The sequence below is a fragment of the Carcharhinus amblyrhynchos genome, unplaced genomic scaffold (genome assembly GCF_965287045.1).
Source record: "Carcharhinus amblyrhynchos unplaced genomic scaffold, sCarAmb.v2.hapA scaffold_69, whole genome shotgun sequence".
Classification (NCBI taxonomy): domain Eukaryota; kingdom Metazoa; phylum Chordata; class Chondrichthyes; order Carcharhiniformes; family Carcharhinidae; genus Carcharhinus; species Carcharhinus amblyrhynchos.
This window is the reverse complement of record NW_027649809.1, coordinates 12,501-29,550: the sequence shown is the minus strand read 5'-3', so window position 1 is coordinate 29,550 and position 17,050 is coordinate 12,501. Positions and strand designations below refer to the sequence as shown.

The 17,050-nt window shown below is 48.6% G+C and overlaps 1 protein-coding gene across 1 annotated transcript in view; it reads left to right on the top strand.

Annotated features, from left to right (window-relative positions):
* Positions 1-10,436: 10,436 nt before the first annotated feature.
* LOC145337754 (serine protease 55-like) overlaps positions 10,437-17,050 on the top strand; it is a gene marked incomplete at its 3' end in the record, with an annotated part of 18,482 nt that continues 11,868 nt past the window's right edge. The window contains exon 1 of the mRNA XM_080182598.1: positions 10,437-10,491. Coding sequence (XP_080038724.1) covers positions 10,437-10,491 — 55 coding nt within the window. The remainder of the gene's footprint in view (positions 10,492-17,050) is intronic.

The window sequence follows — 17,050 nt, the reverse complement described above, 5'->3', positions numbered from 1 at the left end:
CGCCACACTCTAGCGCCTGTTCGGGTAACACTGAGGGAGAATTTAAATTTAAAATTTATTTATTATTGTCACAAGTAAAGCTTACATTAACACTGCAATGAAGTTACTGTGAAAATCCCCTAGTCGCCACACTCCTGTTGGGGTAACACTGAGGGAGAATTTAGCAACGGCCAATGCACGTCTTGTCGGACTGTGGGAGGAAACCGGAGCAGCCGGAGGAAACCCACGCAGACATGGGGAGAATGTGCAGTCTCCACAGTGACCCCCCAAGCCGGGAATCGAACCGTGCTCCCTGGTGCTGGGAGGGCAGTGGGTGGGGTGGGGTGGGGGATAGGGGTGGGGGTTTGCGGGGGAGGGCGGGGGAGAGTGTGGATCTGTCAGAGAACGGGGATATCAGAGGCTGAATGTACTTAATCGGACTCTGCCCCGGAGCAGCCAGTCACCAGCTCGATGCAGCGAGGGAGACCAGGGAGAGATAAGTGGACAGATACAGCGATGTATAAATAGACTGAGTCATTTATAAATAGACAGGTAGACATTTACAGGAATATATAGATAGAGAGAGAGACAAGCAGAGAGACAAAACAATTAAGGCAGATATAGAAAGACAGACGGAGACACAGAAACAGGGAGAGGGATAGACAGATAGAGACAGAGAGAGAGGGCAGCATTCTCCCATCCTGCCCACCACAGGAATCATAGTGAGCAGGGTAAGGACCATGCGAAAGGTCCATTGACCCCGGGCCAGCATTTTCCGTCTTGGGGCGAACGCAGATGGAAAATCCCGCCAGAGAGAGAGAGAAAGGAGAGAGGGAGAGAGGGAGAGATAGAGAGAGAGAGAGAGAGATAGAGAGAGGGAGAGAGAGAGAGAGAGATAGGGAGAGAGAGAGAGATAGAGAGAGAGAGAGATAGAGAGAGGGAGAGAGAGAGAGGGAGAGAGAGAGAGGGAGAGAGAGAGAGGGAGAGAGACACGGAGAGGGAGAGACAGAGAGAGAGAGAGACGGAGAGACAGAGAGATAGAGAGAGAAAGACAGAGAGGGAGAGAGAGAGAGACGGAGAGAGAGAGAGAGACGGAGAGAGAGAGAGAGAGATGGAGAGAGAGAGAGATAGAGAGAGAAAGACAGAGACAGAGAGAGAGAGACGGAGAGAGAGAGAGATAGAGAGAGAAAGATAGAGAGAGAGAGAGAAAGATAGAGAGAGAGAGACGGAGAGAGAGAGAGAGAGACGGAGAGAGAGAGAGATGGAGAGAGAAAGACAGAGACAGAGAGAGAGAGACGGAGAGAGAGAGAGAGAGACGGAGAGAGAGAGAGATGGAGAGAGACAGAGAGCGAGACGGAGAGAGAGAGAGAGACGGAGAGAGACAGAGAGATAGAGAGAGAAAGACAGAGACAGAGAGAGAGAGACGGAGAGAGACAGAGAGAGATAGAGAGAGAAAGACAGAGACAGAGAGAGAGAGAGACGGAGAGAGGCAGAGAGAGATAGAGAGAGAAAGACAGAGAGGGAGAGAGGACGAGAGAGAGAGACATAGATTCAAAGAGAGAGACAGACAGACAGAGAGAAAGAGAGACAGGGAATCAGAGAGAGAGAGAGAGGGACAGAGAGAGAGAATCATAGAGTCAGAGAGGTTTACAGCATGGCAACAGGCCCTTCAGCCCAACTTGTCCATGCCACCCCTTTTTTTAAAAACCCCTAAGCTAATCCCAATTGCCCGCGTAGGCCCCTATCCCTCTCTACCCATCATACCCATGTAACTGTCTAAACACTTTTTAAAGGACAAAATTGTACCCACCTCTACTACTACCTCTGGCAGCTCGTTCCAGACACTCACCACCCTCTGTGTGAAAAAATTGCCCCTCTGAACCCTTTTGTATCTCTTCCCCTCTCACCTTAAACCTCTGCCCTCTAGTTTTAGACTCCCCTACCTTTGGGAAAAGATATTGACTATCTAGCTGATCTGTGCCCCTCATTATTTTATAGACCTCTATAAGATCACCCCTCAGCCTCCTACGCTCCAGGGAAAAAAGTCCCAGTCTATCCAGCCTCTCCTTATAACTCAATCCATCAAGTCCCGGTAGCATCCCAGTAAACCTTTTCTGCACTCTTTCTAGTTTAATAATATCCTTTCTATAATAGGGTGACCAGAACTGTACACAGTATTCCAAGTGTGGCCTTACCAATGTCTTGTACAACTTCAACAAGACGTCCCAACTCCTGTATTCAATGTTCTGACCGATGAAACCAAGCATGCCGAATGCCTTCTTCACCACTCTGTCCACCCGTGACTCCACTTTCAAGGAGCTATGAACCTGTACCCCTAGATCTCTCTGTTCTGTAACTCTTCCCAACGCCCTACCATTAACTGAGTAAGTCCTGCCCTGGTTCGATCGACCAAAATGCATCACCTCGCATTTGTCTAAATTAAACTGCATCTGCCATTCGTCAGCCCACTGGCCCAATTGATCAAGATCCCATTGCAATCGGAGATAACTTTCTTCACCGCCCACTGTGCCACCAATCTTGGTGTCATCTGCAAACTTACTAACCGTGTCTCCTACATTCTCATCCAAATCATTAACATAAATGACAAATAACAGTGGACCCAGCACTGATCCCTGAGGCACACCGCTGGTCACTGGCCTCTAGTTTGAAAAACAACCCTCTACAACCACCCTCTGGCTTCTGTCAAGAAGCCAATTTTGTATCCATTTAGATACCTCACCTGTGAGGTATCTAATCCTGTGAGATTTAACTTTAGAGAAAGGCAGAGAAACAGAGAGAGAGGGAGAGAGACAGACAGACAGTGAGAGGGAGAGAGATAGACAGAGAAAGAAAGAGAGACAGACAGACAGAAAGAGAGAGACAGACAGAGAGAGGGAGAGACAGAGAAAGAAAGAAAGGGAGAGACAGAAAGAGAGAGAGACAGAGAGAGAGAGAGAAAAAGACAGAGAGACAAAGGGGCAGGAGGAGGAAGAGAGAGAGAGAGGGAGAGAGAGAGAGCGAGGGAGAGAGAGAGAGAGACAAGGAGACAGAGAGAGGCAGGGAGAGAGAGAGGAGAGAGAGACAGTGACAGAGAGTGACAGAGAGAGACAGAGAGAGACGGGGGAGAGAGAGAGAGGCAGAGAAAAAGACAGAGAGACAGAAAGGGGCAGGAGGAGGGACAGAGAGAGACAGAGCGAGAGAGAGAGACAGGGAGACAGAGAGAGGCAGGGAGAGAGAGAAGGAGCGAGAGAGACAGACAGAGAGGGAGGCAGAGTGACAGAGAGAGAGAGAGGGAGAGAGAAAGGGAGAGGGAGAGAGAGAGATAGAGAGAGAAAAAGACAGGCAGAGACACAGAGACAGAGAGAGAGAGAGAGAGACAAGGAGAGAGGAAAAATAAATAGTGGGAAAGACAGGCAGAGACAGAGAGAGAGAGAAGCAGGGACAGAGAAAGAGAGAGAAAGACAGACAGAAATAAAGAGATAGAGAGACAGGCAGAGACAGAAGAAAAAGAGGGAGAGAGACAGAAAGAAGCAGAAACAGGTGGAGACAGAGATAGAGACACTAGACAGGTAGAGAAAGAAAGCGAGAGAGGCAGAGAGAGAAAGAGTGAGAGAGAGAGAGGCAGAGACAGAGAGAGAGAGAGACAGAGAGGGAGAGTCAGAGAGAGAGAGAGAGGCAGAGAGGGAGAGTCAGAGAGAGAGAGAGAGTCAGAGAGGGAGAGTCAGAGACAGAGATGGAGAGAGAGAAGCATAGAAACAGGGACACAGAGATGAAGGAAGAGAGAGAGATATTCCTGTATTAATGTAGGCTACCAGATGGATAAACAGGCAGGGAGAGAGGCAGATTAATAAATAATGACAGTAAAACTGCAGGAATATTACTTCCGAGCTGACAATACACCTGGGTCGTGGAACATATATTTAATTAAACACAAGTCATTTGCATTTTCAGGAACAGTTAGGCACAGTGAATGATCAGAACCAGGTCCCACTGAGCAAATCCTCAGGGGAGACAATCTCCAACAGTGACTAAATCACCAGTTCCAGTTTGTGATAGGGCAGGTAGAGAGATGGAGAGAGAGAGAGAGAGAGAAACAGACAGAGCGAGACAGAAAGAGAGAGAGAGATAGAGAGTCAGAGAGAGGGAGAGAGAGACAGAGAGAGAGAGCGAGGCAGAAAGAGAGAGAGTGAGAGAGTCAGAGAGAGAGGGAGAGAGAGGCAGACAGAAAGAGAGAGAGAGTCAGAGAGAGAGGGAGAGAGAGGCAGACAGAAAGAGAGAGAGAGTCAGAGAGACGGAGAGACAGACAGACAGAAAGAGAGACACAGAGACAGAGAGAGAGAGAAAAACAGAGAGCGAGGCAAAAAGAGAGGTAGAGAGAGAGTCAGAGAGAGGGAGAGAGAGAGAGACAGAGAGAGAAAGAGAGAGAGTGACAGAGAGAGAGACAGAAAGACAGAGAGAGAGAGAGACAGAGAGACTGAGACAGAAAGAGAGACAGAGAGAGAAAAACAGAGAGAGGGACAGAGAAAGAGAGATAAAGAGAGAGAGAGACAGAGAGAGAGAGCAAGACAGAAAGAGAGGGAGACAGAAAGAGAGAGACAGACAGAAAGAGAGAGATATAAAGAGAGAGAGAGGGACAGAGAGGGAGAGAGATGGACAGACAGACAGCGAGAGAAACAGAGAAGGAGAGAGAGAGAGAGAGAAACAGAAAGAGATAGAGAGAGACAGAAAACCAAGAACAAAGAAAATTACAGCGCAGGAACAGGCCCTTCGGCCCTCCAAACCTGCACCGACCATGCTGCCCCACTGAACTAAAACCCCCTCCCCTTCCGGGGACCATATCCCTCTATCCCCATCCTATTCATGGATTTGTCAAGACACCCCTTAAAACTCACTGTTGTATCTGCTTCCATTGAGAATGAGTGTACCCCAGTGAGAATCAGTGTACCCCAGTGAGAATCAGTGTACACACAGTGAGAATCAGTGTACCCCATAGAGAATCAGTGTACACCCAGTGAGAATCAGTGTACCACAGTGAGAATCTGTGTACCCCAGTGAGAATCTGTGTACACCCAGTGAGAATCAGTGTACACCCAGTGAGAATCAGTGTACACCCAGTGAGAATCAGTGTACACCCAGTGAGAATCAGTGCACCCCACTGAGAATCAGTGTATCCCCAATGAGAATCAGTGTACCCCCAGTGAGAATCAGTGTACCCCCAGTGAGAATCAGTGTACCTCAGTGAGAATCAGTGTACCCCAGTGAGAATCAGTGTACCCCCAGTGAGAAGCAGTGTATCCCAGTGAGAATCAGTGTACCCCCAGTGAGAATCAGTGTACACCCAGTGAGAATCAGTGTATCCCCAGCGAGAATCAGTGTACCCCGGTGAGAATCAGTGTACCCCACTGAGAATCAGTGTACCCCAGTGAGAATCAGTGTACCCCCAGTCAGAATCTGTGTATCCCCAGCGAGAATCAGTGTACCCCACTGAGAATCAGTGTACCCCACTGAGAATCAGTATACCCCAGTGAGAATCAGTGTACCCCAGTGAGAATCAGTGTACCCCCAGTGAGAATCTGTGTATCCCCAGCGAGAATCAGTGTACCCCGGTGAGAATCAGTGTACCCCAGTGAGAATCAGTGTACCCCCAGTGAGAATCAGTGTGCACCCAGTGAGAATCAGTGTGCACCCAGTGAGAATCAGTGTACACCCAGTGTGAATCAGTGTACCCCCAGTGAGAATCAGTGTACCCCCAGTGAGAATCAGTGTACCCCCAGTGAGAATCAGTGTACCCCCAGTGAGAATCAGTGTATCCCCAGTGAGAATCAGTGTATCCCCAGTGAGAATCAGTGTACACCCAGTGAGAATCAGTGTACCCCAGTGAGAATCAGTGTACCCCCAGTGAGAATCAGTGTATCCCCAGTGAGAATCAGTGTACACCCAGTGAGAATCAGTGTATCCCCAGTGAGAATCAGTGTACCCCAGTGAGAATCAGTGTACAAACAGTGAGAAGCAGTGTATCCCAGTGAGAATCAGTGTACCCACAGTGAGAAGCAGTGTATCCCAGTGAGAATCAGTGTACCCCAGTGAGAATCAGTGTACCCCCAGTGAGAATCAGTGTACACCCAGTGAGAATCAGTGTACCCCACTGAGAATCAGTGTACCCCAGTGAGAATCAGTGTACACCCAGTGAGAATCAGTGTACCCCACTGAGAATCAGTGTACCCCCAGTGAGAATCAGTGTACACCCAGTGAGAATCAGTGTACCCCGTCAGAATCAGTGTACCCCCAGTGAGAATCAGTGTACCCCCAGTGAGAATCAGTGTACACCCAGTGAGAATCAGTGTACCCCAGTGAGAATCAGTGTACACCCAGTGAGAATCTGTGTATCCCCAGCGAGAATCAGTGTAGCCCGGTGAGAATCAGTGTACCCCAGTGAGAAGCAGTGTACCCCAGTGAGAATCAGTGTACCCACAGTGAGAATCAGTGTATCCCAGTGAGAATCAGTGTACACACAGTGAGAATCAGTGTATGCCCAGTGAGAATCAGTGTACCCACAGTGAGAATCAGTGTATGCCCAGTGAGAATCAGTGTACCCCAGTGCGAATCAGTGTACCCCAGTGAGAAGCAGTGTATCCCAGTGAGAATCAGTGTACCCACAGTGAGAATCAGTGTATCCCAGTGAGAATCAGTGTACCCCAGTGAGAATCAATGTACCCCCAGTGAGAATCAGTGTACACCCAGTGAGAATCAGTGTACCCCATTGAGAATCAGATACCCCAGTGAGAATCAGTGAACACCCAGTGAGAATCAGTGTACCCCGTGAGAATCAGTGTACCCCCAGTGAGAATCAGTGTACACCCAGTGAGAATCAGTGTACCCCGTGAGAATCAGTGTACCCCCAGTGAGAATCAGTGTACACCCAGTGAGAATCAGTGTACACCCAGTGAGAATCAGTGTACCCCAGTGAGAATCAGTGTACACCCAGTGAGAATCAGTGTACACCCAGTGAGAATCAGTGCACACCCAGTGAGAATCAGTGTACCCCACTGAGAATCAGTGTACCCCAGTGAGAATCAGTGTACACCCAGTGAGAATCAGTGTACCCCACTGAGAATCAGTGTACTCCCAGTGAGAATCAGTGTACCCCAGTGAGAATCAGTGTACACCCAGTGAGAATCTGTGTATCCCCAGCGAGAATCAGTGTACCCCGGTGAGAATCAGTGTACCCCAGTGAGAAGCAGTGTATCCCAGTGAGAATCAGTGTACACCCAGTGAGAATCAGTGTATCCCAGTGAGAATCAGTGTACACACAGTGTGAATCAGTGTATCCCCAGTGAGAATCAGTGTACCCCAGTGAGAATCAGTGTACCCCAGTGAGAATCAGTGTATCCCAGTGAGAATCAGTGTACCCCCAGTGAGAATCAGTGTATCCCAGTGAGAATCAGTGTACACCCAGTGAGAATCTGTGTATCCCCAGCGAGAATCAGTGTACCCCGGTGAGAATCAGTGTACCCCAGTGAGAAGCAGTGTATCCCAGTGAGAATCAGTGTACACCCAGTGAGAATCAGTGTATCCCAGTGAGAATCAGTGTACACACAGTGTGAATCAGTGTATCCCCAGTGAGAATCAGTGTACCCCAGTGAGAATCAGTGTACCCCAGTGAGAATCAGTGTATCCCAGTGAGAATCAGTGTACCCCCAGTGAGAATCAGTGTATCCCAGTGAGAATCAGTGTACCCCAGTGAGAATCAATGTACCCCCAGTGAGAATCAGTGTACACCCAGTGAGAATCAGTGTACACCCAGTGAGAATCAGTGTACCCCATAGAGAATCAGTGTACCCCAGCGAGAATCAGTGTACCCCAGTGAGAATCAGATACCCCAGTGAGAATCAGTGAACACCCAGTGAGAATCAGTGTACCCCGTGAGAATCAGTGTACCCCCAGTGAGAATCAGTGTACACTCAGTGAGAATCAGTGTACCCCGTGAGAATCAGTGTACCCCCAGTGAGAATCAGTGTACACCCAGTGAGAATCAGTGTACACCCAGTGAGAATCAGTGTACCCCAGTGAGAATCAGTGTACACCCAGTGAGAATCAGTGTACACCCAGTGAGAATCAGTGTACCCACAGTGAGAAGCAGTGTATCCCAGTGAGAATCAGTGTACCCCAGTGAGAATCAGTGTACCCCCAGTGAGAATCAGTGTACCCCCAGTGAGAATCAGTGTACACCCAGTGAGAATCAGTCTACACCCAGTGAGAATCAGTGTATCCCCAGTGAGAATCAGTGTACCCCAGTGAGAATCAGTGTACCCCAGTGAGAATCAGTGTATCCCAGTGAGAATCAGTGTACCCACAGTGAGAAGCAGTGTATCCCAGTGAGAATCAGTGTACCCCAGTGAGAATCAGTGTACCCCCAGTGAGAATCAGTGTACCCCCAGTGAGAATCAGTGTACCCCCAGTGAGAATCAGTGTACCCCAGTGAGAATCAGTGTACCCCGCTGAGAATCAGTGTACCCCCAGTGAGAATCAGTGTACCCCCAGTGAGAATCAGTGTACACCCAGTGAGAATCAGTGTACCCCAGTGAGAATCAGTGTACCCCCAGTGAGAATCAGTGTACCCCCAGTGAGAATCAGTGCACACGCAGTGAGAATCAGTGTACACCCAGTGAGAATCAGTGTACACCCAGTGAGAATCAGTGTACACCCAGTGAGAATCAGTGTATCCCCAGTGAGAATCAGTGTACACCCAGTGAGAATCAGTGTACACCCAGTGAGAATTAATTTTCCCCCAGTGAGAATCAGTGTACCCCCAGTGAGAATCAGTGTACCCCCAGTGAGAATCAGTGTACCCCCAGTGAGAATTAATTTTCCCCCAGTGAGAATCAGTGTACCCCCAGTGAGAATCAGTGTACTCCCAGTGAGAATCAGTGTACCCCCAGTGATAATCAGTGTACCCCAGTGAGAATCAGTGTACACCCAGTGTGAATCAGTGTACCCCCAGTGATAATCAGTGTACCCCAGTGAGAATCAGTGTACCCCAGTGAGAATCAGTGTACCCCATCGAGAATCAGTGTACCCCCAGTGAGAATCAGTGTACACCCAGTGAGAATCAGTGTATCCCAGTGAGAATCAGTGTACCCCATAGAGAATCAGTGTGCCCCAGTGAGATTCAGTGTACCCCATTGAGAATCAGTGTACACCCAGTGAGAATCAGTGTACCCCATAGAGAATCAGTGTGCCCCAGTGAGATTCAGTGTACCCCATCGAGAATCAGTGTACCCCCAGTGAGAATCAGTGTACCCCCAGTGAGAATCAGTGTACACCCAGTGAGATTCAGTGTACCCCATTGAGAATCAGTGTACACCCAGTGAGAATCAGTGTTTCCCAGTGAGAATCAGTGTACACCCAGTGAGAATCAGTGTATCCCAGTGTGAATCACTGTACACCCAGTGAGAATCAGTGTACACCCAGTGAGAATCAGTGTACCCCAGTGAGAATCAGTGTACACCCAGTGAGAATCAGTGTACACCCAGTGAGAATCAGTGTACCCCAAAGGGAGCGAATGACCCAGAGACATCACCAAAAAGTGTAACCAAGATTTGGAAACAGTTTAGAACAACGAATGAAGATTGTGGGCGGGATTTTACGGCTTCCTTGGACGAGTCCGGAAACTCCTGTCCAAGCTCCGCGGGCGTTCCCGCCGTCCGTTCTTCACCCTCTCCGACCCCCGTGGCGAGTGGGGTGGCGGGATTACAGGGCTCAGCGTAAAGTTCATTCACTAGCGCCGCAAGTGGGCTGACGTTAACGCTGCGACGAAGCCGCTGCGAAAACCACACTCCGGCAGCCTGTGTGGGGCGACGCCGAGGGAGAGTTTAGCAGGGCCGACGCACCCCTAACCCAAGCGCGTCTATGGGACTGTGGGAGGAAACCCACGCAGACACGGGGAGAATGTGCAGACTCCACAGAGACAGTGACCCGAGGCCGGGAATCGAACCGGGGTCCCTGGGGCCGTGAGGCAGCAGGGCTAACCCACCGTGCCAGCCGCACCACCCCCCCCCCCCAGAGTGGACCCGCTGCCCTTCCTCCGACCAATGGGGGGGCGGGGTGATCCAGTCGATCTAATGTCCTGGACAGCCATTGGCTGTTGCGGGCGGGCGCCGATTGTGACAGACGGAGTGGAGGAGGTCGCCACTGGCCAATCAGGGGCGCCGAGGCTGTGCTCCGGGGCACGCCGATTGGTCAGGCAGCGATTGTGATGTCAGGCGGGTGGGGGCGGGGACTGCGTGTTGGAGGCGTAGCCACAGTGACGGGCGCTCGGTGCCAATGGATCCCTCAGCGTGGGCTCCCACGCTGGGTATGGGGGCCTCCTCCAGCTTGCGGTGCGTCCCCCTGGCCAGCTTCTCCCCCGTCTGCCGAGTGGCGTCGTTGTTCCTCACGGGACGTTAATCCCCGGAGGGATGTTGCCGTTCTACACCCTGCTGTTCCTGATCTGCATCGACCACTGTCCTGCAGGTGAGGGGTTTGGACTGAAGGGGGGTTATAGAGAGATACACACACACACACTCACTCACATACACATACAACTCACACACACACTCACACACACACACACACTCACACACATTCACACACACACAAACACACAAACACACACACACACACACACATTCACACACACACAAACACACTCACACACACACACACACACGCACACACATTCACACACACACAAACACACACACACTCACACACATTCACATACACACAGTCAGTCACTCACACACACACTCTCACACACACACTCACACTCACTCACACACATATACACACACATACACACTCACAGTCACTCTCACACACACACACACACATTCACATACACACAGTCAGTCACTCACACACACACTCTCTCACACACACACACACTCACACACATTCACACACACACAAACACACTCACACACACACACACACACATTCACATACACACAGTCAGTCACTCACACACACACTCTCACACACACACTCACACTCACTCACACACATATACACACACATACACACTCACAGTCACTCTCACACACACACATACACACACTCACACTCACACACATACAAACTCTCACACACATACTATCACTCACACTCACACACACACATACACACAGTCACTCTCACACCCACTCACACACACACACTCACACACACTCACACACACACACTCACACACTCACACTCACACACATACACACACATATGCACACACTCACTTACACACACACATAAACATGCACACACACTCACACACGCACTCACACAGACATTCACATTCAATCTCACACACACTCACACACACACTCTCACAATGATGGAGTGATATGTGCAAACACACACTCACATACAGACACACACACAAACTCACATATACACTTATACATTCACACACACACACACACACACACGTACACACAAACACAGGGTAATGGAATCACACACACACATAGCCTCGCACACACTCTTTCACACAGTCACACACACATTCACACAGTCACACTCAGAAATACACACAGACTTACTCCTCACACTCAGTCTTACGCACACACACACACTCACAAACGCATTCTCACACACCAGCACACTCACACAGGCACACACACTCTCACGCACTCGCTCACACTGATGGAGTGATACATGCAAACACACACTCACACACAGAAACACACACAAACTCGCATATAGGCTTATACATTCGCACATTCACACATCCTCACACTCTCTCTCACACACACACTCACTCACAAAGACACTCACTCACACAAACACAAACTCACACACACACACACATACACACACACACAATCACACATACTCACACACACACTCACACCCTCACACACACACACCTACACACACACAAACACACACACACAAACACACACACACAAACACACACACACTCAAATACACACACACTCTCACACACACATATACACGTACACACACACTCACACACACTCACTCACACACACCCACCCACACAAACACACTCACATATGCACATTCACAAACACACAGTCAGTCACTCACACACACACTCACACACGCTCACACACACATACACACACACTCACACACACTCTCACACATGCACACACTCACACACACATGCACACACGTTCTCATACACAGACATACACTCACATACAGACACACACACAAATTCACACGCACTCACACGCACACACACATTCACATGCACACACTCACACACACATGCACACACAGACACACACACACATACACACTCTCACACACTCTCACATGCACACATTCACATACACACATGCACATATAATCACATACACTCACATACATACACACTCACACACATGCACACACACTCACACACACAAACACACTCACACACACACAACTCACAAACATACTGATAAACACACACAGACTCACACACACACACTCACACACACACTAACACACACTCACACCCACAAGCTCTCTCACACACACACACACACATACACACACACACATACACACTCAAACACTCACACACACACACTCACATCCACTCTCACACACACACTCACACACACTCATGCACAAACACGGTCACACACACACATACACACACACTCACACACAGACGACTACACACTCAACACACACTAACACATACACACGCTCACACCCACAAGCTCTCACACACACAAACACATACACACTCATACACTCACACACACTCTCGCACATGCTCACACACACACACACACACACTCACATACAGGTGCACACACACACACACACACACACTCACACACACAATAAACTCACACACACACACTCACCCACACACACACGCTCACAAACATACACATACACACACTCACACACACACTCACAAACACACGCATACTCACACTCACCCACACACTCATACACACTCACACACACTCATACACACTCATACACACACACACACTCACACACAGGCACACACTCACATACACACACTCACTCACACACACTCGGATGTACACACACTCACAAAAACACAAACACACTCACATACACACACATTCACACTCAAATAGACTCTCATATACAGACACACACACACACTTTCACACACACATACTCACACACACACTCACAAATACCCACTCACATACACACACTCTCACACATACACACACACTCACTCACACACAGACACACACGCTCACACACAATCACAGACTCACAAAGACACACACTCACAGACACATACTCACATGCACACACATACACAAACACTCACACTCACATTCACATACACACATATTCACACACAAATACTCACATTCACACGCTCACACACACACACTCTCACAGACATTCACACATACACATTCACACATACACAGTGACGCACACTCACTTACACACACAAACACACACATGAACCCTTGCACAAACACACTCACACACACACACACACAGTGTCAGACACACACACGCACTCACTCGCACACACACACACATAAATACACACACAGTGACACACACTCACTTACACACACAAACACACACATGCACCCTCGCACAAACACACACACACACACACACAGTGTCAGACACACACACGCACTCACTCGCACACACACACACACTCATAAAGACACACATTCACACACACACGCACACTCACATACACTGACACTCACACACACTCCTTCACACACACACACACACACACACTCACATACACACTCTCACATGCACACACATACACACACACTCACAGACACTCATATACACACTCATTCACACAAACACGTTCACACACATACTCACTGACACACACACACACTCACATACTGACACACATACACACACACACTCACAATCACACACACACACATTCACAGTCACATGCTCACACACACACACTCTCACAGACATTCACACACACACATTCACACACACAGTGACACACGCACACAGTAACACACTCACTTACACACACAAACACACACATGCACCCTCACATAAACACACTCACACACGCACATACACTCACACACACTCACATACAGACACACTCACACACACACACACTGACACTCACAGTCAAAGACAGTCACGTATACACACACTCACATACATACACTCACACACACAGACTCATACATACACACTGACACACAAACACATACGTTCACATAAACTGACACCGACACACACACTCACACACTTACACTCACACACACACTCACACACACATCACACACACCCACACACACACATACACACACACTCACGTGCGCTCACACACAGACTCACACAAATACACTCACACACACACACACACGCACACAAACTTACGTAAACAAACTCACACAGAGACATACATACACAAACATACATACACACTAAAACGCACTCACATACACACACACACACACTCACACACACACAAACACACAAACAAACACACACACTCACACGCACAAGCTCTCTCTCAAGCTCACACTCACCCACTCACTCATACACACACACGCACACTCACACACACATGCACACTCACACACACTCACATACACAAACACACACACTCACACACACACACACTCGCATGCACACTCTCACACATAGACTTACACACTCAACACACACATACACACTCATGCACTCACACAAACTCACACACACACACTCTCACTCACACACACACTCACAATCACAGACACTCACATATCCATGCTCTCACACATACTCACACACACAAACTCACACACTCACGCACACACTCACATTCACACGCTCACACACACAGTCTCGTAGACATTCACACACAAACATTCACACACACACACTCAGTGACTTACACTCACACACACAAACACACACATGCACCCTTGCGCAAACACCCGCATACACACACACACACTCACACTCACATACACACACTCACACACACACACTAACACACACACTCATACACACACACAAATACATGTACACACACATACACAGACACACGCACGTACACGGACACACGCACTCACATTCACACACACACGTACACACACAGTGTCAGACACACACACTCACATACACACAGTCACACACACAAACATATTCACACAAACACTCACACACACACACACACTCTCATACATACACACAGACACACACATTCACATACACTGACACTGGCACACACACTCACACAGATTCATACACACACACACACACACACACACTCCCATACACACACTCACATACACACACTCACATACACACACTCACATACACACACTCACACACACACACTCACACAAATACACAATCACATACACTCACACACGTATGCCCACACACACACACACACAAATACTCACTCACACATCACACATTCATGCACATCCACACTCACAGACACACACACTGACACACACACTCATACACACACAGACACTCACATATCCATGCTCTCACACACACTCAGACACACACAAACATTCACACACACACAGTGACACACTTGCACACACAAACGCACACATGCAGCCTCGCACAAACAACCTCGCACACATACACACTCACACACACACTCACACACACACAAACACACGTACACACACATATGCTCACACACGCACATACACAGACACACACACACACATTCACACACACAGTGCCAGACACACACACTCACATATACACACATTCATACATACACACACACACTCACCTACACACTCATACAAACACACATACACACACATACACACACACACACATGCACACACACACAGATACACACACTCACACACTCACACACACACACACTTGTACACACACTAACTCACACATACACCTTCACACACACGCAGTCACAAACACACACATACACACTCACACAAACACACACACACACGCACACACACACACGCTCCCATACACACGCTCACAGACACATTCTCACACACCCATTTACTTATATACACAAACACACACAAACAGCCTCGCACAAACACACTCACACACACACTCACACACATTCACTCACACCCACACTCTCACATACTCAAACACTCACACACAAAGACACTCACACACACACTCACACACATTCACTCACACCCACACTCTCACATACTCAAACACTCACACACAAAGACACTCACACACACACTCACACACATTCACTCACACCCACACTCTCACATACTCAAACACTCACACACAAAGACACTCACACACACACTCACACACATTCACTCACACCCACACTCTCACATACTCAAACACACACACATACACACACACACACACGCACTCACACACACTCACACAAATACACAATCACACACACACACACTCCCATACACATGCTCACACACGCACTCACACATAGACACACATACACACACTGACACACACACACTCACAAACACTCACACACATACACATACACTCACACACAGAAACACACACACACACGCAAACACTCACACACACACACAAATACACAATCACACACACACTCTCTCACACACATACACACACTCATGCACACCCACACTCACAGACACACACTCACACATACACACACACTCACACTCACAGACACACTCACATACTCATACACACTCACACACACACACACACTCATACACTCACCCACACACACTCACCCACACATTCTCACACACATCACAAACTCCTATACACACACACACACTCTCACACACATACTCACACACACACACTCTCACACACACACACTCTCACACACACACTCTCACACACATACTCACACACACATACTCACACACACACACACATAGATACACACTCACACATACTCACACATGCACAAACTTAGAACGCACACACACATACACTCACACACACACTCACAGACACTGACACACACACACACTCTCACACATACACACACACACTCTCATACACACACAGACACTGACACACACACTCTCACAGACACACACACACACTCTCACGCACATGCACACTCTCTCACACATACGATCTCTCACAC